Below are 24703 nucleotides of genomic sequence, written 5' to 3'. Positions count from 1 at the left end.
CCTGGAAAGTTTGCTCTCCTCTCAGGAATTCTGGTGGTGGGCAAGAGACTGAACCCATCATGGGCTTTTTGAAAACCAGACATACAGCATTTTACCTGTGTTTATCAAGTCTGTTGCTGTATACCATAACTACATTTTTCTTGTACTCTGTGTTCACACCCTTAGTATATTTGCAGATTGGTGTATTTACCCAACATCACCTGTCTTTCAACCAGTGTGCCACGTACTGGCTCCTACATCAATCCTTCACATCTTGGTTGCTCTGGTCTAAAATCTCTCCAATAATTTGGTATATTGTTCCTTGTTTGCATGCCACTCCTGTCTCATGACTATATCGTCCAATAGTCAGTGCCCAAAACAGCCCATCTGATGTTTTAATCAATTTTTGTCTGAGGCTTTGTTCAGTAATGTTTACTTTTTCTTCTTACTTTCAAAGAGAAAACTGCAATTTTTGCAGAACTGGTGCTTTAGGAACTAGTAGTTTGAGACTCAGATCTATACTTAAGTCTCAGTGGGTGGCCTTGTCCCTTGGGCAAACTACTAACCTCTGAGCCTCAATTCTGAATCTGTAAAATGGGAATAATAGCGATCTGTTTAACAGGACCGTTGTAAATGCAAACACTATAAAGATTACAAAGAATATCGTAAACTAAAAAAAAGTACAGCAGGATTTCTCTCACAGATCACCCCCTTCAAAAAGTACTTAAGATTTTGGCAAATTTCATTATAAGCCATACCTTAGCAGTAATGACTAATACAGTCCTGCATGAACCTTGCAGGGAGTAAGAATGCTGAAAATCAAGACAGGTGCATAAATATTTTCAGGGGAAAAAATGAACATTACACTGTACTATTGCTTCATCAAATCATTCCACCTGAAGTATGCTTGTTAGCCAATCACTCAGCTTTTCCCAAGAGTTTACCCTTACAACCAGGATGACAGAATGAATAGAGAACACAATGCACTTTTTCTTCAGGTAGTCTTGTAACCTGAGCTATAAATTGACTCAGCCCTCCCAAGACAAACCAGCTGCCAGCAAACTGTCACATGTATGAGGTTCCAATATCAAAGTCTACACAACTACTTCCTCTTTTATGATCCAAAAGAAAGACATAAAGCAAGCAAGCAAGCAGAACAGGCTATTCAAATGAAATGTCCAAGGAAGTAGGTGAGTGAAACTATTTGCCTTTGGTAAGACTCTGGATGAATTGAGAAAATCAGTCAAAGAAAAAGTTATGGCAGTCCCTTTCACCGGACCAAGATCTCTCTCATAGTAAACCTTTTGAACTCTGCACGGTTCTTCCGAAGAGCACAAGCCCTACAACACTGCATCCGATCACATATTTTGCACAGGAAAGCTCACTTAACAGTAGAAATTGTCTGAAAACAAATGAAACTGACAGAAGCACTTGGACCTAGACCAAGAGCAAACCTAGAAAATGTCCACCATCAAAGCTTATCTGGTTCATGAGCCATGAAAATACTTGGAAAGATCAAACAACTTTGCAATTAAAAAGAAAATGGATGGTGAAGGTAGGTTGTTTTATCTTTTAATAACCTCTGGCAATGTTTATGTATTTAGAGTTTTAGCATGCTGTATCCCAAGAACTCCAGGAACAATGCTGCAAACCAGGTGAAAACAACAGAATAAAATACCCAGTATTAAGTATAAATATTATATGCTCTGTATATGCTCCAGAATGTTAAGTGTCCCCATACCTGTTAGTAACTTAACCTCAGCCCCTCTGGACTGCTTTGTACCAGATAAATTTCCTACATGGATCTCACTTCTGTGTTAGACATTTGATGCACAGCATCATGTGTGGTATGTATATTTATTTTGCTGTCTGTACTTCAGGAATCAGGGCTTCATAATCACATATATGCTGGGTTAGATAGACTTTTCACATGTGGTAGGGTAAGCACCATTTCCTACATGGAAGCGACATTCTTGTAGGAAATTTAGCCTGTATGAAGCAGTCTTAAAAGCCAAACCCTTCCAGAAAATGCTACAGGTTATACTTTGGTGAGCACCCAGGGAAACAGAATAGTTCCTTAGACCATCTCCCAAGAATGCTTCTGTACATATGAAAACCTGCTGTATGGGTAGTATAGGATACTCTTCAGATCTATCTGTACTACAAATATAAAACAGACTGGCCCTATAATGAGTCAAAGTGAGGCAAATGCCTCCATTAGCAGATGCTGGGAAGCACCATGGAATGTCTTTCACCCTCCAAACTTGGTCCAAGAAGAGCAAGCATCCTAGATAGTGGGTGAAATACTAAATCACTTCACGCCAGTTTTGTTATTATCAGCTATGTCTTTAATAATAGGGGTAACATTTGTTGATCTCAGAGAATAATTTGTATTATTAATATGAACCAAGGGTCCTGAGAGCAGCCTCAGTCTGAATCAATGGCTCTTCTCCACTTCCTTGCAAGACACTATTGCTTGGCCTAACTGACCTCTTAGTATAATGTAGGGGTAATTTCATGGATGTAATTCTGCTGTCTGCCTTGAAACTTACTTGTTGATAGATCTGCTATTGCTTTTTAAGTATCTGCACTGCTGCTAGGTTTTACTCTGGGTGTATTTTTATTCTGTAGTTTCCATCTATTATAATTTATATTGTATTTTCTGTTGTATTTTTGTGGTTTTAATTTTGTGAACTGCCCAAAGAGCTTTTTTCAGATTTTGTTCAGGTGAATTGTAGTTGGCACACTTTTCCTTTTGCCATGTCTTGATTAGTTTTGTCTGGATTGTTTGCAGGGTTTTTTTTTGAGGGAGAGAGGGTTGTTGTTGTTTTTGTCCTTGCCTCATGCAGCAAAATGTCTTGGGCCAGCCCTGTCTCCCCAGCAAGAAACTCTGGAAACGGTAGTTTTGAGAGAGGGAACATCTCTAACAAAACATTAATCATCCTCACCATGCTACAGTTCTTGGGATGGTTTGGGATAAAACAAGGACAGTTGAACAAGAATAAAACCAACCTAAGTTTGTTGTGTAGATTGGCCTTTGGCTGGCATTACCAATCACAACAGAACAGCCTTCCCCAATCTGGTGCCCTCCAGATGTTTCAACTCCCAGCATTTCTGACCATTGGCTATGTTGGCTGTGGCTGATGGGAGTTGAAGTCCAAATCACCTGGAGGTGATTTGGAGAAGACTACAATAGCACATTGGCCTTCAACTGGTGGGTTGGGAGACCCATCATTGAGTCACAGCCTGACCTAAGGTGGGTCACAGCACCAGCATTTACCTCCATACAAGTTACAAATATATGGGGTGTGTGTGTGTGTGTGTGTGTGAGGGAGGGAGGGAGGGAGGGAGGGAGGTGTCTCTAAGAGATATGGAAGAGCCAACTCTTTAGGGGCATTAGATTAAAACCAGCAACTGGTCTTGTTTTACATTTTTATTTTCCTTCTGAAAGGAATCAGGGTTACCATTGCTTGTAGATTACCCAGAAGCATCTGGCTGGGCCAATGTTAGAAAGGAAGTTAGACTACAGATTGACCTTTGGTCTGATCCACTAGAGCTCTTCTTATGTTCATATTACTCAGACAAAGCTTTCCTGGCTGAATGTTTAGCATCTGAAAAGGAAGTTGGTTCCAGGGACAATCATTTGGATCTAGTTTGTGCTGATATTCTAAAGACCAGTCCACAGCACTTTCTTGTAGTATAATAGTTTATAGCATGGGTACACAACCTTTTTGGCCCCAAGAGCCAAACAGGGTGTCTGCTGGAGTGGGGGTGGCCACACGTGTGCACACATGTGTAACCCACAATATCTCTGCATTAGATAGGAGAAGTGGGCAGGTTCAGTCTTTTCTGACAGTGCGAGTCCCATCCATATTTGCAATAACAAAGAAAAGAAACATCAGAGATCAAATTTAAATGTATACTGAAATAAAAGAAATAATTCTCATTGATGCACAGAAAGATCAGAGGCCTGGTTTTTATTTTTTCAGAAAATGTTGGGACAACTAAAAAAAGAACTGGCCAGGTCACTATATTCCCAGTGTTTTGGTTTTGCAGATAACTTACCATCTCCTGTTTCCAAAGCCGATTCAACTGTGTGTCATTGGAGAGTGAAACAGTTCTTGGAAAAATTGGGCAAACGGCCCTCTGACAAGGTTCTGGACTTAAATAACTGTGCATTAAGTGCAAGGGATATAACGGAATTGAGTGAGTAGACATTTTGCTATATTAAAAGCTCGATGTACTTTTTTGTAGTGATAGCTCCCTAGTTTTCCCCTCATCTTTGGATCTCAAAGAATCAACTTCATAAAGAAACACTCCTGCTTGTAGAATTTGTGGTCTCAACCTCATGGGTCACTGTCAAACCACTTTGTCTACCTTTCCCAGTCCTGTCCCTTTGCCTTGTCATCTGCTGCTCTGAGTGACTGGCGCAATCGCCTTCTCTTTACTTATCAAGACCATTCCCTCTCTAACTTCAAGACCTGTTTTAAGAAACGTTCTCTGGTTATATAGACAGCACCATGAAAGGGAATAGCAGATTATTGTAAGCCAATGCAACTTTGTTAACAGAAATTAGTCCTGTGGCCCCTTAAAGATTAACAGATGGAGGGCGCAATCCTATCGGGACAGGTGGCTGCCTCCAAACTCGGAGATGACCGCCTATCCAATACAGGGCAGAAGAAGCACAGAGGGGATCATCCCCTCTGCGCTTCAGCCACTCTGCATTTGCAGGAAGGCGGAGCGGGGGAAGTGGCTGCCGGACAACACGTTGGATATGTTGTACCAGCATTTCCGCCTTCCCTGCCCTGGAATGCCCCCAGGAATGCCCCATTTTCGCTCCTCTTTTGAGCCCAGAGTGTGGGGACATTCCGAGCTGCCTGCAAGGCAGCGTGGGGCGGGGGTAGGTCGGTTTTCAAGGAACCGACATATCCTATGGCCATCTAGCCACTGACTAGCGGCCATAGGATTGCTCCCTTACTAAGGCATAAACTATAACAAGCTCTTCCATTTCATAATCTTTTGTTTCCATTCTTTCCACTTCCCTGCCCCCGATACCTATGTGTGTGCCCACACAATCCTATATAGCTTTACTAAGAAGTAAGTCCAATGCATTTATCAAATAGGGCCTGCTCCTAGGTAAGGATGCATAGGATTGCAACCTGTGTGTATAAAATCTGCCAACTGAAGATAACACTTCATGCATCTGATGGACCTCATCAACAAAAGCTTATGCCACAACAAATCGGTTAGTCTTTAAGGTGTTGCAAGACCCACTTTTGATTTTGCTAAAACAGATGAATACACCTATTCCTTTGGACTTAGACTTCATTGGCTGCATTCATATGTAATGATAAGCCATGGTTTAGCGTTATGAGACTGAACCTGTTTGAGCCTCAGGCTTGCATGCTTTTCCCTCGTGCTCCGCCTCTGGCATGGCTGTGAGAAGGAGATCAGAAGCAAGCTTTTGCTTCCATTTTTGACAAACTACACCTTCGTGTTACATCCGAACCTTGAGAAACTGTTATTAGTCTAAGAATGTGTGAATCAGCCAAACTCAAGCTCGTCTATGTTCTCTGATTTCCACTTTGACATTTGTTCCGAGTCATATTCATATTGGATTGCTTTTTTCTCTCTCTCACAGAAATTCGTATGTATTTCCAAGTGCATTTCACTAAACATATGCATTCTTGGTGCACATTTTTGAAATACATCCATTTTTCTCCCATTGACTGAAACGTGTGTGCACATATTTTTCAAATGTATGAATTTTTTCATGAGCATTTTTCAAACGTACACATTTTTAATGTGTTTTTTGGATGCAGATTGCAAGGTCATAAATAGGCGGATTTCCACTCACAAATTGCATTCAGGTCCATGTTTGCTTCCAGGGTTTGTTAATTGGATAAGCTCATATAGACTTACGAACCCAACAAATTTCTCCCTCATACCTAGTTTTAGCTATAGTATACTAAACCAAGCCAACTTCAAACTGTAGTATATGAAGCTGGTTTGTGTTAGTAAACCATAGTTAAGATTAATCACAATTTAAGGTTCAGATGTAACTGAAACCATGGTTAATTAAAATGGAAGAAGATGTTTTCGATCTTCTCTTGGTTGCTTACATGCTCCTCCTCCCGAGCATGTAAGCATGAACTCACACGGTTCTTGAAATGCTCAACCATGATTTAACATTGCATGCAAATGCAGCCACTGTGACCAGGAATGTGTAAGGTTTGAGCTTCTTTAAAACAGTATTTTTTTTTCTTAGCATTCTCGAATTTCCCTATCACCCTAATTTCTGTACAGGGTGTCTTTCTTGAACACCCAATCTTCTATTTTCCTGGGCCATATCTCTGCTGCTATTCAGCACATTGAGGAGATGGATAGGATGGTGCCAGCTCAGCCTCAAAATATCACAAAAGCCACCACACAGATGTTGGAGCTGAGCCACAAAGTTTATTAGAAGATAATAGCACTTTGCAGCTGTTTATACCTAAAAATATGTTTGCTTTAAGATGTATTAATGAACATGCTGACACACTGCCCTTGCAGTGTCAGCCATAGTTTATCTGTTGCTCTGCTTGTTCTTCTAGTTACCATGATACCTTTGTTGCCAGACTTGGAGGAGATTGATCTTTCTTGGAATGATTTCATAGGAGGAGCACTAGAACCTCTTATCCTTCAGTTAAAACATTTGCAACAGCTAAAAGTTCTGCGACTGAACAACTGCAGGCTCACAGCCAAAGATGTCGCTTTTCTAGGTATCATCATCCAATGGTTGCACAACTTACTTCAGCAGGTTATAACAGTGGGTGATTTCATTAAGAGATGCTGATGAATTCTGCCATGCCCAGATTTCTAATCTGGATTTTGGCCCTCCAGACCCATTTTGGACCAAATCTCAGACTGTCTTTGGTATGTGATTGGCTCAAAATTGATCTGAATTTGGACCTTGAGATCCCCATACTCTGTGTTCATGCTGTGAGTGGGACCCTCCTTGCCATTCCTCCAGTTTGTGTTACATACCAGTGGGAGAGAGGGTTGGCCAGGTGGACTCCATTCATGGTGCTAAAGGCTGCAGCAGTAACTGATGACTTTGATGCTTCTTGCACACATGCTATAAGAGCATAAGAAGCGCCATGCTGGATCAGACCAAAGGCCTATCCAGTCCAGCATTCTGTTCCCAAAGTGGCCAACCAGAGCACTCTGGGAAGCCCACAGCAGGACATTAGTGCAATAGAACACTCCCATTTATGTTCTCCAACAACTGAAATTGAGAGGCATGCTGCCCCTGATACCAGAGGTATTATAAGCCATCATGATTAGTAGCCATTGATAGCTTTATCCTCCATGATCTTTATAGGGAACATGGGAACCAATATGTCATCCAGGTGTGTCATCCTCTTACAATCAGCACCATAGGTCTAAACTGAAGTCTGGATTAAATTACCTGGATGACAACCAGATGGTACTCCAAATTATTTATTTATTTATTTATTTATTTATTTATTTCTATTCCGCCCAATAGCCGAAGCTCTCTGAATTATTTCTGAAGTGGATAGAGGGAAGGTCTACACAAAAAGTAACCTTGCAGGACAATAGCAGGGAGCTGAATGCCCCCTCCCCCCGGCTACCTAAACATCTTCAAAACCAACCCAAATGGTGATTGTACATATGATTTTCCTCATGTTGCTGGATAACACTCTCAGCAGCAGAGGGCAGCCCAGAGATGTTGGGCTGACCCCATGGTGTCTGCATGGGAAGTGAACAGCATACACAAGGAACTGCTAGACTGGAAACCTCTGCATCCTTCACTCACTGGCTTCCTGCAAAATGATCTTTTCCGTAGCAAAGGTGGCCGATCCCTTTGCCACCTAAAAGATTCAAAGGGGAGGGGGAAGTGGATTGTGAGGACAAGCTTCTTTTGATCACAGTCCCTCCTTTCTCTCATGAATGTTCATGTGTACCATCTGTGTGCCGTGTGTGGGTATACAGAGAGACAGAGAAAAAGAATGGAGTGCTCCAGCCAGCCATACTGTTTTCTAGGGTACTCCATTCCATTCCCCTTTCCACCTGCTTTTCTGTTCCCCAACACTCAGTTGGCATTCCATGGCCACTGAGCATGCTTAGTCCCCACTGGGCTGCTTTTGATGTCCCCCTCCCCCACTGAAGGGAGAGGGGGACATCAACATCTTTTTTTCCTAAAGATTTTCTGTATTTCTGCAAGCCTTGGAGTTCCCCTAAGCCTGCAGATACCCCCCTCTTGTGTAGAGGTCATGCTGTTTTGCTACACAAGAACCACCACCCATGCCTCAATGTTGGGTATGGAGGGAATGACTCTATCTATAAGACTGTTCTCATCAGACGGGACTATGCACATTTGAATTTGCTGTAATCAGACTGTAATTGGGGACACAGCTGGGGTAGGGGAATCTGAGTATGTGAGAGATATACATATGCCTGGAAAGTTTTACATTTTGGCATTTTCTTAAACAAAAGTTTAAATGGTGGAGACTAGCATCTTGTTATTATTGCTTTCTTCTCATTCTCCTTCCAAATCAATATGTAAAACTTATTCCAGTTGCTTATTTATAGGAGAAGCGCTCGAAGGAATTCCTCACCTTGAGATACTGGATTTATCGTGGAATCCCAACATTAGTGGGAGCCTTTGCCTCCTAATGCAAAAAATCCCCAAAGGCTATAGGCTCAAAACACTAAAAGTGACAGATTGCAATCTGACTGCTGAAGATGGTGAATCACTAGGTAAGAAGAGCTGATGGCACAGTGATGCAACATCTTTTGAACGCGCTTGTTTCAGCATTTCATTATTTAGGTTAAACATTGAATTAATAGCATTTCGTATAAAATCATGATTATAAGCCCCCTGCATTTAAATGTGTTAGAGATGAAAAATTGGTGTGAATGGTGGCAGATGGGTCCTTTTGGTTTATGGATTAGAGGGCCTCAAAGTTAAGGGTGGAAAATCTGACAAGATCAATTTCACTCACGTTCTTATTTTTCTGCTTCTAAGTTGGTTTCGTCTGATTTCCACATGAGATTGCAGTGTTTTTAGTCTTCTTTTTTTGTTATGCATTATTGTGCAATATTTATATCCATTTTTATAAATGTACACATTTTTGCAAGTGATTTTCCCACGGAATAATGTGTTTGTGTACATTTTTCTGTATGCACTGTTTCAAAAATATGCATTTTTCATGCTTCCAAATCCATATGTTTTGAGAATGGCATTGCAAACTTAGGGAAAGTACAGATATTGACTCCTAACTGCATTCCAGTTCATGTTCAGGTTTGGGAAGTGCAAATTTGATAAATTTGCATTGAAATGCAAACTGAACACATTTCTCACTCATCCCTACTCAAAATATGGTTCATTGAGTGGCTCCCCAGATTTGATCATCTGGCCTTGGTTTTCAAATCTAGGAGGTTGAAATTCAAATTCCAGCTCAGCCCCTCAACTCACTTTGTGGCTTCGAGCAAATAACTATATAATTGAGGTTTTTCATCTGTAGAATGGGAAATGATGGCAACTTATCTCATTAGCTTCTTGTACTGATGAATGAGATGATAGTGTTGAATTAAAGATAAACTACTATAGACCTATAGCCAAAGATGTGGTTGGTTTGATCAAACCAGTGTGTGAAATTCAGAGCCTTCTCTCAGCTTCCCTGGTCCACAGTCCTGCATTCTTTAAATGGGCATTACCCATATGATGAATCTCGCTTATGTTGGCTGGATTCCATTTTAAAAGTGCCCAAACTCCATTTTAGGAGTCAGCAACGCTGTCAGTATTTCCTTGTCCTTCACTGAAGCAACCCCAGAGAAGTGTATGGTAGAAATTTTCCCATTACTGGTCTAAGTAATGGTTCAATACTTAAGAGTAAAGGCAAATTAACCTTAATTAGTATGAAGAATGGAAACCTTATCATAGTATAAACTTTCCTGATTGGCTTTTCAGAAGCCCTGCCAGCAATCTCTTAAGGTCTGTAAGGGCACAATGCTATGCATGTTTAGACAGAAAACAGGCCTACAACTCCCAGCATGCACCAGCCACATGGCTGGACTTTTTTTTCTATCTAAACATGCTTAGGATTTTTAGATACTGGCTGATTCATGTCACAAAGGGTGGGAGGACCACCTGTTCTCAATGTTCGTGTTATGATGGCTACATAAAGGTCACATGGTTGGGCTGCGGGAGTCCAGAGACCATGTAGCTGCAGTCATATTGGACACTTTGAAATGGCTGTAAGAAGCACAGTCATACCTCCACCCCAACCCACGAGGATACCTCCTTGGAGAAGGAACTTGGTTTACCTGAGCTCAAGGACTCTTGTTCCCCCAAGAATGATCCAGCAGCAGCATCTCCAAAGAGTGCTAGATGTGTGGCTGAAGAGGAGGCAGCCCCCTCTGGTGGGGGCCTCCCGCCCCAAACAATTCAGATTCTGATCCAGAAGCGGAGTGTCCACCCAGCCCTCATGAAAGATGACAAATGAAGTACAGCATGCAAGCCCACCCCTTAGGAGAAGCACCCGCTGCAGTCCAGGAACTCAGCTCTGCAAATGCCATCCTTATATAGCCAACTCCACTGGAAAGGTCTCTATTGCACTGCAGGTGGGAGTCCAGGCTAGGGCCTCTATAAAAGCCAGCAAGACCTATCAAACTGGCACTAGCAACAACATCCTTATCTGTAGCCATTTTATGTGTGTGCTTCGTGTATCCTGAATTCCTGACCTGAACTGGATTTCATCAACTGGACTGGATCTCACTTCACCTCTGTGTCACTGTTGCTTGGACTTCATGAACTGCTTAACAAACTGTTTCTCGGTAGTGCACCTTATCGCTGTTTGTTACTACCAGCAACCTTGAAGTGTCTCTGTTGGTAAGACTCCCATTCAGAGGAAGCCACATGTTTTGAAAACACACACTGATAGAGGACTCAATCTTTGAAACAGGACACATGTTTAAAAACAGGATAATTAAAATATGTGTGGGCCACGTCCCCTTATTTATCACAGTTTGCTTCTTAGCCAAAATGGGAACTAAATTCTTTTTAAGGTTTTGAATTCCAAGTATCCATATTTCCAAATAATAAGTCTATTTTTAATTAATTGCATTATTCTGCCATTGTGTCTACCTACATGCTGAATTACTCTGTTGTGACCAGCTCATTTCTTGCCTTCTTTTCAGCTCAACTTCTAAACAGGATCCACAGTATTGAAGTACTGGATTTGTCTTTAAACAAAATGATAGGTTATAGTCTGAAGAGTATTGCCCAAGAACTAAAATATGTCACAGGCTTGAAAGTACTAAATTTGAACATGTGTGGGTTAAAACAAGATGGATTCCAATGTTTGGGTAAGTGCAGGTGTTGATTGGGAGCTTAGATTTTTAATAATTATACTTGGCATGTGTACAGAGCTTCTGAATGCTCAAAGTACTTTGCATTCATTATCTCCTTGCAGGCTTTACAACACCCCTAGAAGTTAGTTAATTATTATTATTCCCATATTACAGATTGGGCACCAAGGATGAGAGGGAGTAGTTTGCTTAAGACCACTTAGAGTGCAATTCTATTGATTGTGCCCTCGATGATCAGAAGCCCCTGAATGCTGAAGCTTCTGATCATCCAGTGCAGGGCGGGAGGAGTGGTGGAGGCAATCTTCGCCTCCCTGTTCTCTCGTCCTTCATTTTTCTCTAGATAGGCTTTTATGCTCGTCTAGTGAGGGTGCTTCAGAGGGGAAGGGAAGGAGGCTGGCAGAGGCTCCAGCTCAGGATAGCTTGTATCCTGGCCTCTCCGGTCTCCTTCCCTCCCCGCCCACTGGAACGCCCCATTTTCCCCCTCTCTGAGATCGATTTTCTGACCGTGGACGGCAGCTGGCTTGTTTCTTTCTGCACCGGCTATGAGGGGTCAGGGGAGTGGGGGTCAGATGTCCAACTCCCCCTTTCAAGGTCGAAGCTTAAAGGGGGCTAACAGCAGATAACTGGTTGAGTAGTTTGCTAGTTGAATAGTTTCATATCTCTTATTTTGTAATCTTATCATTATATTGTATTTGTCTTTTTATAATGTTATGTACTGCCCTGGGATCCCTTCTGGATGAAGGATAGTGTGTGTGTGTGTGCGCGCGTATGGTAAATTGAAGGCAGTTTGATTGACAACTTGTTTCTTTATGTCTATTGCATTTCAGACACTGCCTTGCAGCACTTATTGGAATTAAGAACATTAGATGTGTCATGCAATAAAGAGATTGGAGGGGGTTTCCAGAACTTAGCAGCTCATTTGGCTGGCCTAAGCAACCTTGAAGTCCTGGATCTTCATCAGTGCTGTATTACAGAAGAAGACATGGCAGTTTTAAGTAAGATATATAAGGAACTGCCTTTAAATGAATTGTAGAATCACTTGGTTGGAAAGGGCAATAAGTTATCTTGTCTAATCCTTCACATAAAGGTGAGACTGAATAATCTACCCTGCTAGCTTCTCACAAATCAACTGCAAGCCTTTGTAGAAAATTACAGCAGCATAATAGGTCTGCAGCTCCCAGATAAGCAAGCTGATCTGTCCATCCCAGTATCACCTGGTGGCAGCTCTCTAAAATCTCAGAGAATGTCTTTAACGTGCTACCTAAGATACTTTAACACAGCAAGGTAACTGAAACCTAAGACATTACAGGAAACACTTTCTCCCCTAATATTTGACAAGTTAAAAATCCTCCTTAAATAAATTAAAATGCATGTTTTTAGATCTCTGACAGCTTCACGAGGCAGAGGGGGAAAGTTCCATCTAGCTCTAATGTTCAACTTGTTAACCGGAGTTGGCAAAATGTAATCACTTGTTTTGTTTTTAGTAGGTATACAGTGTTTAGCCTAGCAATCAATTAGATTAATAAAGCTGTCAACATGGTTGGGCTCGACCTCGCTCAAGTTCAGCATTAGAAGGAGTGATACAAGTACTTACAAAATCTGCTGGTAACAGGCACCATCTATGAAGAAGGAGTGCCCCTTCTAAGACAGTGGCTGCTGCAACATGCGTGCATAATCCAAAAACAACATGTGCTTTTTGCCTCAAACGTATATTTATTCATATGCAAATTAATGCAGATATAATCAATTAATTGCTTAATTTACTAATACTGACAGATTATTCAGCTAAGATTTCTGTAACCAGATGTCATCACTAGCTTTTGCAAAATTGAATTCTGCTTTTTTATTTATGACCCATCGGGTCTGTTTTTTTTATTATAAAGCCTCTGTGGTATTTATTGATATATTTATTGTTATATTTATTGATAGCCCAGATAATACCTCTTTTGTCAAGTCTTCAAGAATTGAATTTATCATCAAATAAAAGCGTTGGTGCATCTTCTGATCATCTTCTTAGCAGGCTCCGATTTTTACCGAAACTGAAATCTGTGCTCCTCAGCAATTGCTCCTTACAGCATGACTCATTTGCATCTTTAGGTAAGAATATTTATTTACATTATTCTGGCTTTGGTTATCCATGCCTCTAGCTTCCCAATACACAAATTTGGTGCGAATGTAAAATGGGAAGAAAGCAATTAGAATAAGATTTGCAGAATATTTATCATCAGGATGGAAGTGCAATATGGGCTTTTATTGTGCACTCGTGGTGGGTCACTGACAGACGTTTGCGGGTCCTTTTCACGATGTCATAATCCTCTAGTGCCCCTCCTGTGTATTGTGCCAATTGCGATGCTGGAAATACTCTGGAAGGAGAAAGCCCGGTAGGGGTGCGGGATTTCTGCCTTGTGAGATGACACCCCATCTCCTCTCATGGGGCCCAATATAATCAACCCTATCAGTGCCACATTGAAGAAAGTATCAAAATGGGGACCGCAGTAGGATTTCAGCATAAGAGAACACCGTTGTTTGAAGAACCTCTCAGTAATGGGAATACCATTCTTCCATTAAAGAACTTTTGCTGTAGATAACACCATCTCTGCATAAGATAGTATTAATTCTAGCTCTTCTTTTTCCCAGTTCATTTTATTTATTTTTAAATAAACAATTATATCCTGCCCTTCAAGTAGACTCGCTGGGTGGCTTACAAAATTAAATCAAAAGTACAAGCATTTAAAAACATTACAGACTAAGAACCAAACTATATGTTGTATTAAATATGCAGCAGTAGCTAGAAGCTATATCTTTTTTTTTTTTTTTAAGTTCCAGGGTGTGGGGTGGTTCCAATTTTTATTAGGACCTCTCCTCATGTTGGGATGGGCGTTTTTTAATTTCCCTTGCAAGCCACAACGTTATGGTCATCAACTCCCCCTGCATGGCTCGAGGCTTAGAAGAAAATCCCCATTGGCACCCCATAGCTGTGCTGGGCGGAGGCGGTTGCAGTAAAAATTGCAGCTGAGGGGAGATAAAGTATTAAACCTCCCCTCCCCTTGCAGGAGGTCTCAATAAAATTTGAATCCAACCCCCAACTGTTTTAAAAAAGCAAGGGCAAGATGTAGCTGCTAGCTATGCCTTAAAAGCAACATATAGGTTGGCTCTAAGAGCAGCAGAGTTTGCCACTGTCCAAATAATCTTTCATGCCCCTTTCTCCTACTCTCCAGAAAACAAGAGCAACATCTTTGGTGCATTACGTCCTTCTGACAGTTCATTAGACTCTGGAAAATTGCAACTTTTTGTGTGTGCTTTAGTTAGCTGCGTACTGCAGTCACTTTTTAAAAAACTGCTTTATCCCAATAAAACAAAGTGCACCCTTACAGAAGGCATAATTGCATAGTTTATTGGTTCTTTTTTAAAAAAATAATCCATTGTGAGTAGCTGTTTTAGCTTGTTCCTGTTTTGGTTCTATATGATCTTCCCATAACAGTGGATTCTACAATAAACACTAGCTGTTCTCTTATCTGGAGACCAACCAAATATCTATAGTAAGGAAATCTAGCACAACACAGTGAAAGCTAGGCACATCTAAGCCTCACTGAAATCAGCAAGGCTTTATGCGCATGAGTAAAGCTTATCTATGATGTGATTAACCCATGAGCACTTCCAGGCTGGTGTACTCAAAGGAGCCACCATGTGGAGCTCACGTGGAATTGCACTCAAGACGGCTGTTGCGTATAGTAGCGTGCCCCACAAATTGGGATATTTTCTCCACATTTAAGCTTTTTTTTTTTACATTTATGATGAGAAAATCCCCCAGTCTGTGTGGCAACCTGCTGCATGCAAGCAGCATTCTGCATGAGCTAGCCAACACAAGTGCCTTTTCAAGAGACCTGTCCACACTGAGGCTGCTTTCATATTCCCTAAAAATGTACATTGAAGAAAAACATGCTGTTGTTTATTTAATTACACTCCATCTGTAAACAATAGTGGGGACTTCAACAGAAGGAGGGACACCGTGAGAGGGAAGGGAAATGTGAACATGCAAGATCCAGCCAAAGTTAATCCTTCTACATGCCATACATTTTGGGGGTGGAATTTAGCATATGCTTAAAGCTGAAATCCTGTACTGGAGAATAAGTCCTGTTGAAAACACAATGGGACTTTTCAATAAAAACAAAACAGTCAGCTGCAAGATTTAATTCCCAATATCTGTGTGGTGCTGTGTTTTGAGAAATTTCTCTTTGTCAAGGCCAACTGAAACATATGATGCAAGGAATACTTTAAAAGCTAATTCACATCTCTTAAGAAAACATTTTTGATATATATTGTACCACTTAAAAACATACAAAAATGATGTACGTCTCTTAAGGAAAAAATGTTGGTACACATATTACACTTAAAACATAACAATTAGAAGTAATTTTAAAATAAACAATTGGAATATTTATGTATTTAATAGATTTATATACCATTGCCCATATTTAAAAATATCTCTAAGCAGTTTACCAGAGAATTAAATACATTAAGGGTGCAATCCTATGGCCACTAGTCAGCGGCTAGACAGCCATAGGATAGGTCGGTTCCTGGGAACTGACCTTGGAGCCCACGCTCTGAAGTCAGTTCCCTGAGAACCAATCTCCACCCCCTCCTGTGCTGCCTCATAGGCAGCGTGGATCGGCCCTGTGCTCCATGCTTGTAAGAACAGTGCGGAGCAGCGAAAATGGGGCATTCCTGGGGGTGGGCCAGGGCGGGGAGGTCAGAAGTGCCTTTCCGGTGCTTCCTATGCGCCGTCCAGCCTCTGCTCCCCCCCGCTCCAACTTCCCATGGCTAGACAGCTGAAATTGGCTGTCTAGCAGTGAATGCAGGGCAGCTGCAGCGCAGAGGAGAAGATCCCCTCTGCGCTGCTCCTGCCCTGCATTGGATAGGCAGTCGCCTCCAAGTTTGGATTGCACCCTAAAATACATTATGATATACATTAAAATATTATTAAAATACATAATAATTGCTAAAACATTTATATAAAGCATTAAAACCAATACAATACCATAATTACAAACAAACTGGGCAGCACACTTACTCAGGGAAGCCTCAGTAAAGAGATTGATCTTTAACTGCATGCTGCAGTTGGCGCCTCCCAAATACCAGGCAGGAGATCATTCCATCAAGTGGGTGCCTTATAGTTTATAAAAGTGAAATATATCAAGTTTATAAACAAATGTATCATATGTTTCAGTTGCCCTTGGCGAAGAAAAATCTCTTGAAATGTGCCAGCACATAAATATATTTGGAATTAAACCTTGCAGCTGTCTGTTTTGTTTTTGCTTGGCTTTTACAGCTGTCTTTTGGATCCTCTTTGCTTTTTGTTTCTTGTAAATTTCCAGGTAGATATGCATGCAGCTGGTTTGCACATCTCACTGAAAGCTTTAGCTCTCACTGGGAGCGAAAGGTCTTTAACTTGGGATAGATTGCATCCCATGCAATTCTCTTGATGCCTGTGTTTGTGTCAGAAAATGTGAATATGGTATCCCTTTTTACACATTTCTGATTACTAATATAAGGCTCAATTCACCAGGGAATTCTCTGGCACAGGCAGTAGTGTTGCTGTTCAGCTCCCATTAATTTCAATTGAACTTCTGTACTGAAATTTCCTCCTGGATTGTGCCCAGAGTATCTTGTCAGTGGCAAATCTATCATTAGTTGTCATGAGTTTGGATTGTATCATCATGAACACATTTAACAGAGAAATAACTTCATAGCTGGCTGACTTCAAGGGCTTTTCTCCCCAATTCCATCATGGAAATGTCCCCTCTCAAAAGAGCATTGGCAGACCACCGGTGTCTACAAACTGATTCTAAGCACAAGTAGATAATCTTTAGAAATATCCTACTCAAGATCCCATCGTTCTGACCAGTGGGTCTGTGAATTGAGAAATCCTGGAGCTGCATAATTCCTTTGCACCCTTCTAGTATGATTCCTTTCAGGAAGAGCTGAACCATCATGTGTCAAGGGGGGAGGGTAGGTTTTGCAGTTGACCACAGTAGTGTCTCTAAGTACAACCCTGTGCTTTCTCCCACATAAGTAAATAGTTGCTATTTACACTAACAGAAAAAGTAAAGGGGTGCTCTCAGAAACAGCATGAGGGAGAGCATTAAACCTGCACTCTACTTCTAGTGACCCCTAGCCTTTGAGAGTCAAGCTTACTCCTATCTGCATAGCCCCATCCTGGGTTTTCTTCCTGGGTAACACTACAGTGTGACAGAACGTTGGGAGAGGGTGACAAAATGTTGGGACCTGACTTTGATATATTCAATAGCAATTGGGTGCAGAGGGTTGTGTGTCTTTGGGCCAGGCTTCTTTCCTTCAGTAAGCACAAGATGCTGTTGCTAATCTTTTCAGCTGAGGCTGCCCTTCACCTTCCTGAACTGAAGATATTAGACCTTTCTTGGAATAAATGCATTGGCGGGAACCTAAAGCTGATTTTGAACGCGTTAAATCTTGGAGCCGAGATCCAAGTGTTACAACTGAGCAGCTGCAGCTTGGTGGATGAGGATCTGGTTGGCCTTGGTTAGTATCAAATTGTATTTCCCTTCTCTTCAGTGGGTTGGATCCAGGATCTGCCTACCCTGGATGGAAGGGCTCAGTTCATGGAAGATATCATGACCCCCAGCCCTTCTAGTGTGAAACAAAGGATTCTGATGAGGACAAGGCACAGGATACTTCCTCAGGGTAAGACAGCCAGTGCCTTATTCAGGGTCCTCCCAGCTAGAGGACATAGTTCTGCCATTATCCTCTGGCTCAGAGGATTCTCTGGGTCACAGGAGCCGCCATCTCCCCAGCCTAGCAGAAGTCTCCAGCTATGAAATCAGGTGAGGGCCTTCTAACAATCCTGTCAGCTCCTCCTAGAGGGACGGAGTGGACCACAATACAGGTCTTGTCAGCCTACATAAGGCTTCCATTGGCTCTAGTTGCCTGCTGGGGCAACATTCTCCTACAGTCCTAGTAGGAGAGTTTCAGCCAGCAGGACCCACTCGGAGCTCTCCAGGGTCCTACTTTCTTCCTGTCTTGATCTGCCTTCCTGCCTTGATCATACTACCATCTTCCCCTGTGAGCCTCAAGGAATCACAGAACAAGATAAAAGGTGCCTCCGCATGATTTTATAGGATCCCCCTTTCCCCCAATAGCTCATCCTGTTTCACAGGGTCCCCCACCCTCTGTGTAACGGTTTCAAGGGGCCAGTGGGGCTATCATAGGAAGGAGAGTGTGGGGAAGTCTGCTTCTATCAGCTCAGTTGCACAGACCTAAATCTGGATCCAACCCCTTGGTTGTTAGACTGCACTTTGCCACTTGAAAGCATGCGTCATATACTTTTAAACTCGGCATTACCTGCTGACCTGCTGGTTGTCTCTTTCAGCCTTGGTCATCCAAGCTGGGCATCTGGCTCCACTACAGAAGCTGGACCTTAGTTATAACAACCATATCTCTGACCAAGGATGGGCAATGTTCTGTCAAAACCTAATTGCACTGGAGCAGCTTTGTGAACTGGACATCAGTCGTCGGCCATCATTGCGTTGCGCCTGTGGGGAATGGTTTGGCAAACTGTTGGCTGCCTTGCCAAAGTTGCTTCTGTTCACAGAGCTCGGACTGCAAGGGTGGGCTCTTTCGGAAGTTCAACAAAAGCAGCTGGAACATTTCAATCAGGACAATGAACGAAATGTGCGCTTCGATGTTTGGTACGGAGCCTGAAATGCCAGACTAGTGTAATAGCAATTGGTGGCCCAAGGGCTGGATATATGGTTTCTCCAGCCTTACCTGACACTGTACAATGGGGCAGAGAGAGAAAAAAGACAGCCAAGGGGTTGGGCTAGATGATCTTCAAGGTCCCTTCCAACTCTACAACTCTGTCTCTGACAGATGCGGCACAGGGGAGGGATACTGAAGCCCTTTGCACTGTTTGGTAGAAATCCCAATCAGCCCCTCCTCTGGCTTCTGAGATTTCTTTGTAAGAATGTAAGACTTTCTGTGCTGGAACATCAACAGGAGTTTGTGGCTTGAGCACTAGAAAAAAATAATCTAAATCTGTAAAAATGATTTTTTAAAATTGGTAAATTCTGGTGTTTGTTTCTATTTATTCCCCTGGCCCTTTTCCTTTCATGCTTTCAAAATGCCCTTTATAGTTCCATGGAACAGAATTATTTCTTCTTGCCCTTGCCTTTCCCCTTGCCTTTCCCCTTTCCTTTGTCTTTCTCCTTGCCTTTCTTCTCTTTCTTCTCTTTCTTGACTTTCTTCATCATTTTTAGGACTTCTGCATAGGCTCCAATCCCCTTGCGCACCATTAGACCACGCCACCAAGCCTGGACCTGGGGAGGGGGGAGTCCAATGAACATTAAAATAGTTAAACACTGTTTTTCAAATTTTAGGTGTATGGGGAGTGATACATTCTATGCTCCTGCTTTCTTCTCTGAAAGAGGGCTTGGTCAGTGTTGTAGACAAAAATCTCTTATAGGAATTATAACTCTTCTAAGCTTCATTTCTCCTTTCACCACCACCGCTATTTAACATCACCCTTGTATCTGTGCTCATGCCTTCTTTAAACAGACATAATATTAAATAACAGATGTACCTCTAAACATGTACAGAATGCTTTTCTCTCACCATGGAGCAACTGCAACCTGTTCCCATACAAGTAGGGACAAACTACATGTTACGTTAATTACGCTTTTTAAAAGCATGCTTACATGCTACTTTTATTTTGAAGGAAAAGCAGCTGCGGGGCCTTGTGCCAGCACCATTCTTCCAGTTTGGAATGGGGACCTGCACTGGTTTCCTGCCAAAAATAACTCCCTGAAGGTAGAGAAACAGAGGATTTTCAGAGGGAACAGCACTTCTTTTGGATTGGGAGCACAGCACCAGAACAGAACTGTACAGCTGCTTTTCCTTCAAAATAAAATGGAGACCCTATGCATGCTTTTTAAAAACAACAAAAAAAACCCATTATTAATGTAACATGTTGTTTGGCCCTAAGAATTAAGAAGCATGGTTTCTTTCCAGGTCAGATATCATGGCTCCAAAGCAATCCTGAGCTCCCAAAACTCTCCCTTCGAAAAGAATAAAACTGTGTGTCCATCTACCTCTGACTCTTCCCTTGACAACATTCTGTGAACGTGGGATATTTTATTCAGGTGTTTAAAGCTTCAAGCAGTGCCTCTATGCCTTGCCATCATGATCCCAACCCTGGGCAGTAGCCTTAGACTCTGACATCACTGAGGAGGGGCCAGCCAGATCAGTAGGAGCAGCAACACCAGAGTCAGAAGTTCTGGAGACAGATGTCAGCCAGGCCTGAGCCAGAGCCAGCCAGACTGCAGCCCCTTAAGCCAGGGACCCCTGAAGTGGCACCTCTAGCATCAATAACCTCTGAGCCAGAAACCCCCCCGTCTGAGGAACCATCCCTCTCCACACCAGGGTCTCATCATAACCCGTGTTGGCCCATAAGCTCGATGGGCCTGGGGAGAACTAACCAGAAGGAGGCTCCAAGCTAGAGGTCTGCCCCTTTAAGGCCTTCCACTCTTCAGGGAAGGGGCCTAGGAGGGGTGAACTGGCCCTGGAGGAATAAAAGGCTTCAGTCCAGTTCTAGATTTTATCAGAGTAAGTTGCTCCCTTAGAGCTCTCCACAGTGCTGCAACTACTGGCCTGCTGTGCCAAATTGTGGGATACTTGTCAAGCTCAGGACAGAACACTCTGCTACCTGACCATAACTGTTCCTTTCCCTCTGATGCGTTTGGCATGTTGAATCACCCTTCTGTTTTGCTCCATTACGCTCCACCTTCCCCACTCCCCCAGAATACAATGCCATATCAACATACCCAGAAATATCTAGCAAAATATCTTCTAGCGGAGCATCTGCTAGTTTGCTCCCTCTATTTAAAATGCTACGTACTACCCACAGTGTCATCAAATAGTCAGTACATTGCACTGCATGCTTCTTGTGTGGCCCTTTTTCTGGTGTGTACCTTTATGGCCTGGGCTTTCCGGTATCTTGCGTGTTGTAAGTACTTCCATATGGCTGGCAGTCCTTCCTGAAAAACTTCTACTGGTGGGTCCATCATTGGGTTTCCTTCGAGCGAAATAACCTGCAGTTTCTCTAGACTATCCAGTTTCTCTGGGACTTGAAATAACTGATTGTTATGAACTAGGAGTTTTTGCAAGCCTAAACACACAGAATCATAAAAGGAAAATGCTCTGTAGGCCACATCCAATTAAGGTTTACTTCTAAGCTAAAAGGTTTTTTTTAATTGCAAGTGCTAAACTTTTAAAAAATGGACAGTAATCCTCAAGAATAGGAGAGCCAGTGTAACGTAGTGGTTAGAGTGTTGGACTGGGGAGATCCAGATTCAAGTCCTCCCACCCCTCGGCCATGAAGCTCACTGAGTGACTTTGGGCTAGTCACCGACTCTCAGCCTAACCTACCTCACAGGGTTGTTGTGAGAATAAAATGGGGAGGAGGATGAGGGTCATGCATGCCACCTTGGGCTCCTTGGAGGAAAAGGCAGGATATAAATGGAAAGAAAGAAAGAAAGAAAGAAAGAAAGAAAGAAAGAACGAACGAAGAGGTTCCTTAAGCATCAAGTAGCTTAGAAACTGCCTAGGTCAGTTGTTCCCAGAAAGTTTGCTGTGAGAGGGGCAAAAACATAGCAGGGCATTGTGGACTGTGTTAGCTCCCCTCCCCCCACTTTCTGAGAGGACAGTACGGCTGAGGGAAACAGTTGACTCAGGGTCAGATTAGATGTGATGCAGGAGTAGCCTCATTTATGCAAGGTAAAAATATCCCCACCCCCATTTCAATAATTTATCCAGAGAATTCAGCTTTGCAGAAAACCACAACTGGGAGCTGAAAGATGTTATAGCAGGCTGAGAAGAGGAACTCCTGGCTAGGAAGTTGCAGCTAAGAACTCTTCCCTTGTGGAGGCCATCCATTCCACTACCCCTTCTTTCTTTTTTTTACCTTGTAGGTGGCATATGGAGTCTGGCAGCTCTATAAGAAAGTTATTGTGGCAGTCAAGTATTTCCAGGTTATTCAGTAAGCCTATGGAGGGTGGAAGATACTCCAAACAGTTGTTCTCAAGGTACAATTCTTTCAGGTTCTGGAAGAAAAACACACATGTGCATTTGGATATTTGTGTGTATAGACATACCCCAATGACTGGATCTTAGTACTCAAATCTTCAGATTATCAGAGCATGAAGCAATGTATAACCCTTTTTTCCTCTAGAACTATGGAGGTGTACCTCTATCTCTCCCAGGGTGAATTCTGAAGATGCCTATCTTGCAACTTTTCAGGGTGGGTCAGTCTGAATGGGGAAAATTGGCTGTTGACAATGCTGATTGGCTAGTGCCAATAGCATCACCAACACTCCTCCTGTAATCCCCAGAGCAGTTTTGAAATGCATTTATTTGGATACTTTTTAATAAGGCAAAGGATGAATAAATGAATAAACATCCATGTGCGGTTTTTTTTTTTTTTAAGTGAACAGCGCACCTGAAGCCAATGTGGCTTCACAAAAAGCACAGAGATGACCTGAAAACAAAAAAGGACACATATAGGAAGTGGAAGGAAGGCCAAGCTACAAAGGAAGAGTACAGGCAGGTAGCACAGAATTGTAGCAAGGGTGTCAGGAAGGCTAAAACTGAGAACGAGCTGAAATTAGCGAGGGATGCTAAAAGCAACAAAAAGGCTTTCTTCAGATATGCGCATAGTAAAAGACAGAGGAAAGAAATGGTGGTTCAACTATTAAATGAGGATGGCAAAATGATAACAGATGACAAAGAAAAGGCAGAAGTACTCAATTCCTACTTCAGCTCAGTCTTCTCCCAAAAGAGGGTCTATGACCTCCCCTGGCAAATGCGAAGTACAGGCTGAAGGGGCAGGATTGCAGCTTGAGATTGATAGGCATATGGTCAAGGAACACCGAATTACTTTGAATGAGTTCAAATCTCCAGGGCCAGATGAACTGCATCCTACAGTAATAAAGGAACTGGCAGAAGAACTTTCAGAACCACTGTCTATTATCTTTGAGCAATCATGGAGGACGGGTGAAGTGCCAGATGACTGGAGGAGGGCTAATGTCCCTATCTTCAAAAAGGACAGAAAGGAGTAACCAGGGAACTACAGACTGGTCAATCTGACATCAATCCCTAGGAAAATTCTGGAGCAGAATAAAGTGGTCAGTCTGTAAGCACCTTGAAAACAATGCAGTGATTACTCAATGCCAGCATGGATTTGTCAAGAACAAATCCTGCCAGACTAATCTGGTCTCATTTTTGGATCAGGTAACCTCCCTTGTGGACTGTGGGAATACTGTAGACATAATATACCTTGACTTCAGCAAAGCTTTCGACAAAGTGCCCCATGATATCCTGATTAGCAAACTAGCTAAAAGTGGGCTAGATGAAACAACTGCCAGGTGGATCCACAGTTGGCTACAGAATCGGACTCAAAGAGTGCTTATCAATGGGATCTTCTCAAACTGGGGGGAGGTAAAGAACGGGGCACCGCAGGGCTCAAGTTCTGGGCCCAGTGCTCTTCAACATTTTTATTAATGACTTGGAGGAGGAGGTGCAGGGAATGCTGATCAAATTTGTAGATGATTCAAAATTGGGTGGGATAGCGAATACCTTTGAAACAGAAACAAAATTCAAAGTGATCTTGATAAGCTGGAGTGCTGGGCAGAAAACAACAGAATGACATTTAATAGGGATAAATGCCAAGTTTTGCACCTAGGAAAAAGAAACCAAATGTACAGTTACATGACCGGGGATACATGGCTCAACAATACTACAAGCGAGGAGGATCCTAGAACTGTTGTAGATCACAAGCTGGATATGAGCCAACAATGTGATGTGGCTTCAAAAAAGGCAAATGCTACTTTGGGCTGCATTAATAGAAGTACAGCTTCCAAATCACATGAAGTGCTAGTTCCCCTCTACTCAGCACTAGCTAGGCTTCATCTTGAGTACTGTGTCCAGTTCTGGGTACCACACTTTAAGAAGGATGCAGACAAACTAGAGAGGGTTCGGAGGAGGGCAACAAAGATGATCAGGGGACTAGAAACAAAGCTCTATGAGGAGAGACTGAAAAAACTGGGCATGTTTAGCCTTGAGAAGAGAAGACTGAGGGGAGATAGGATAGCGCTCTTCAGGTACTTGAAAGGTTGTCACAGAGAGGAAGGCCAGGATCTGTTCTTGATCATCCCAGAGTGCAGGACACAGAATAATTGACTCAAGTTACAGGAAGTCAGATTCTGGCTAAACATCAGGAAAAACTTCCTGACTGTTAGAGCAATAAGACAATTGACCCAAG

General features: G+C 42.4%; 2 protein-coding genes across 3 annotated transcripts in view; both read left to right on the top strand.

Moving 5' to 3' along the window:
• Window positions 1–1142: 1142 nt before the first annotated feature.
• Window positions 1143–22844, top strand: LRRC31 (leucine rich repeat containing 31). Of its 2 annotated transcripts, XM_084847480.1 has the most exons (10): window positions 1143–1534; window positions 4036–4185; window positions 6573–6740; window positions 8575–8742; window positions 11185–11352; window positions 12183–12350; window positions 13285–13452; window positions 17746–17913; window positions 18761–19079; window positions 22356–22844. In XM_084847480.1, the coding sequence occupies exons 1-10, from the start codon at window positions 1522–1524 to the stop codon at window positions 22555–22557; spliced, it is 1692 nt and encodes a 563-aa protein (XP_084703606.1). In that variant the 5' UTR covers window positions 1143–1521; the 3' UTR covers window positions 22558–22844. The 2 variants fall into 2 exon arrangements, with proteins under 2 accessions (XP_084703606.1, XP_084703607.1); XM_084847481.1 differs by lacking the exon at window positions 18761–19079.
• The window catches only part of LRRC34 (leucine rich repeat containing 34), a 46505-nt gene continuing 44157 nt past the window's right edge, over window positions 22356–24703 (top strand). Inside the window, exon 1 of the mRNA XM_084847482.1 lies at window positions 22356–22469. The gene's annotated coding sequence lies outside the window, so the exon portion shown is untranslated. The remainder of the gene's footprint in view (window positions 22470–24703) is intronic.

Source organism: Heloderma suspectum, chromosome 3 (genome assembly GCF_057233095.1).
Source record: "Heloderma suspectum isolate Gila_16-S chromosome 3, 16-S_ref, whole genome shotgun sequence".
In the NCBI taxonomy this organism is placed as follows: Eukaryota; Metazoa; Chordata; class Lepidosauria; order Squamata; family Helodermatidae; genus Heloderma; species Heloderma suspectum.
Note: the sequence above shows the minus strand (reverse complement) of the source record. Positions and strands in the feature narration are given on the sequence as shown.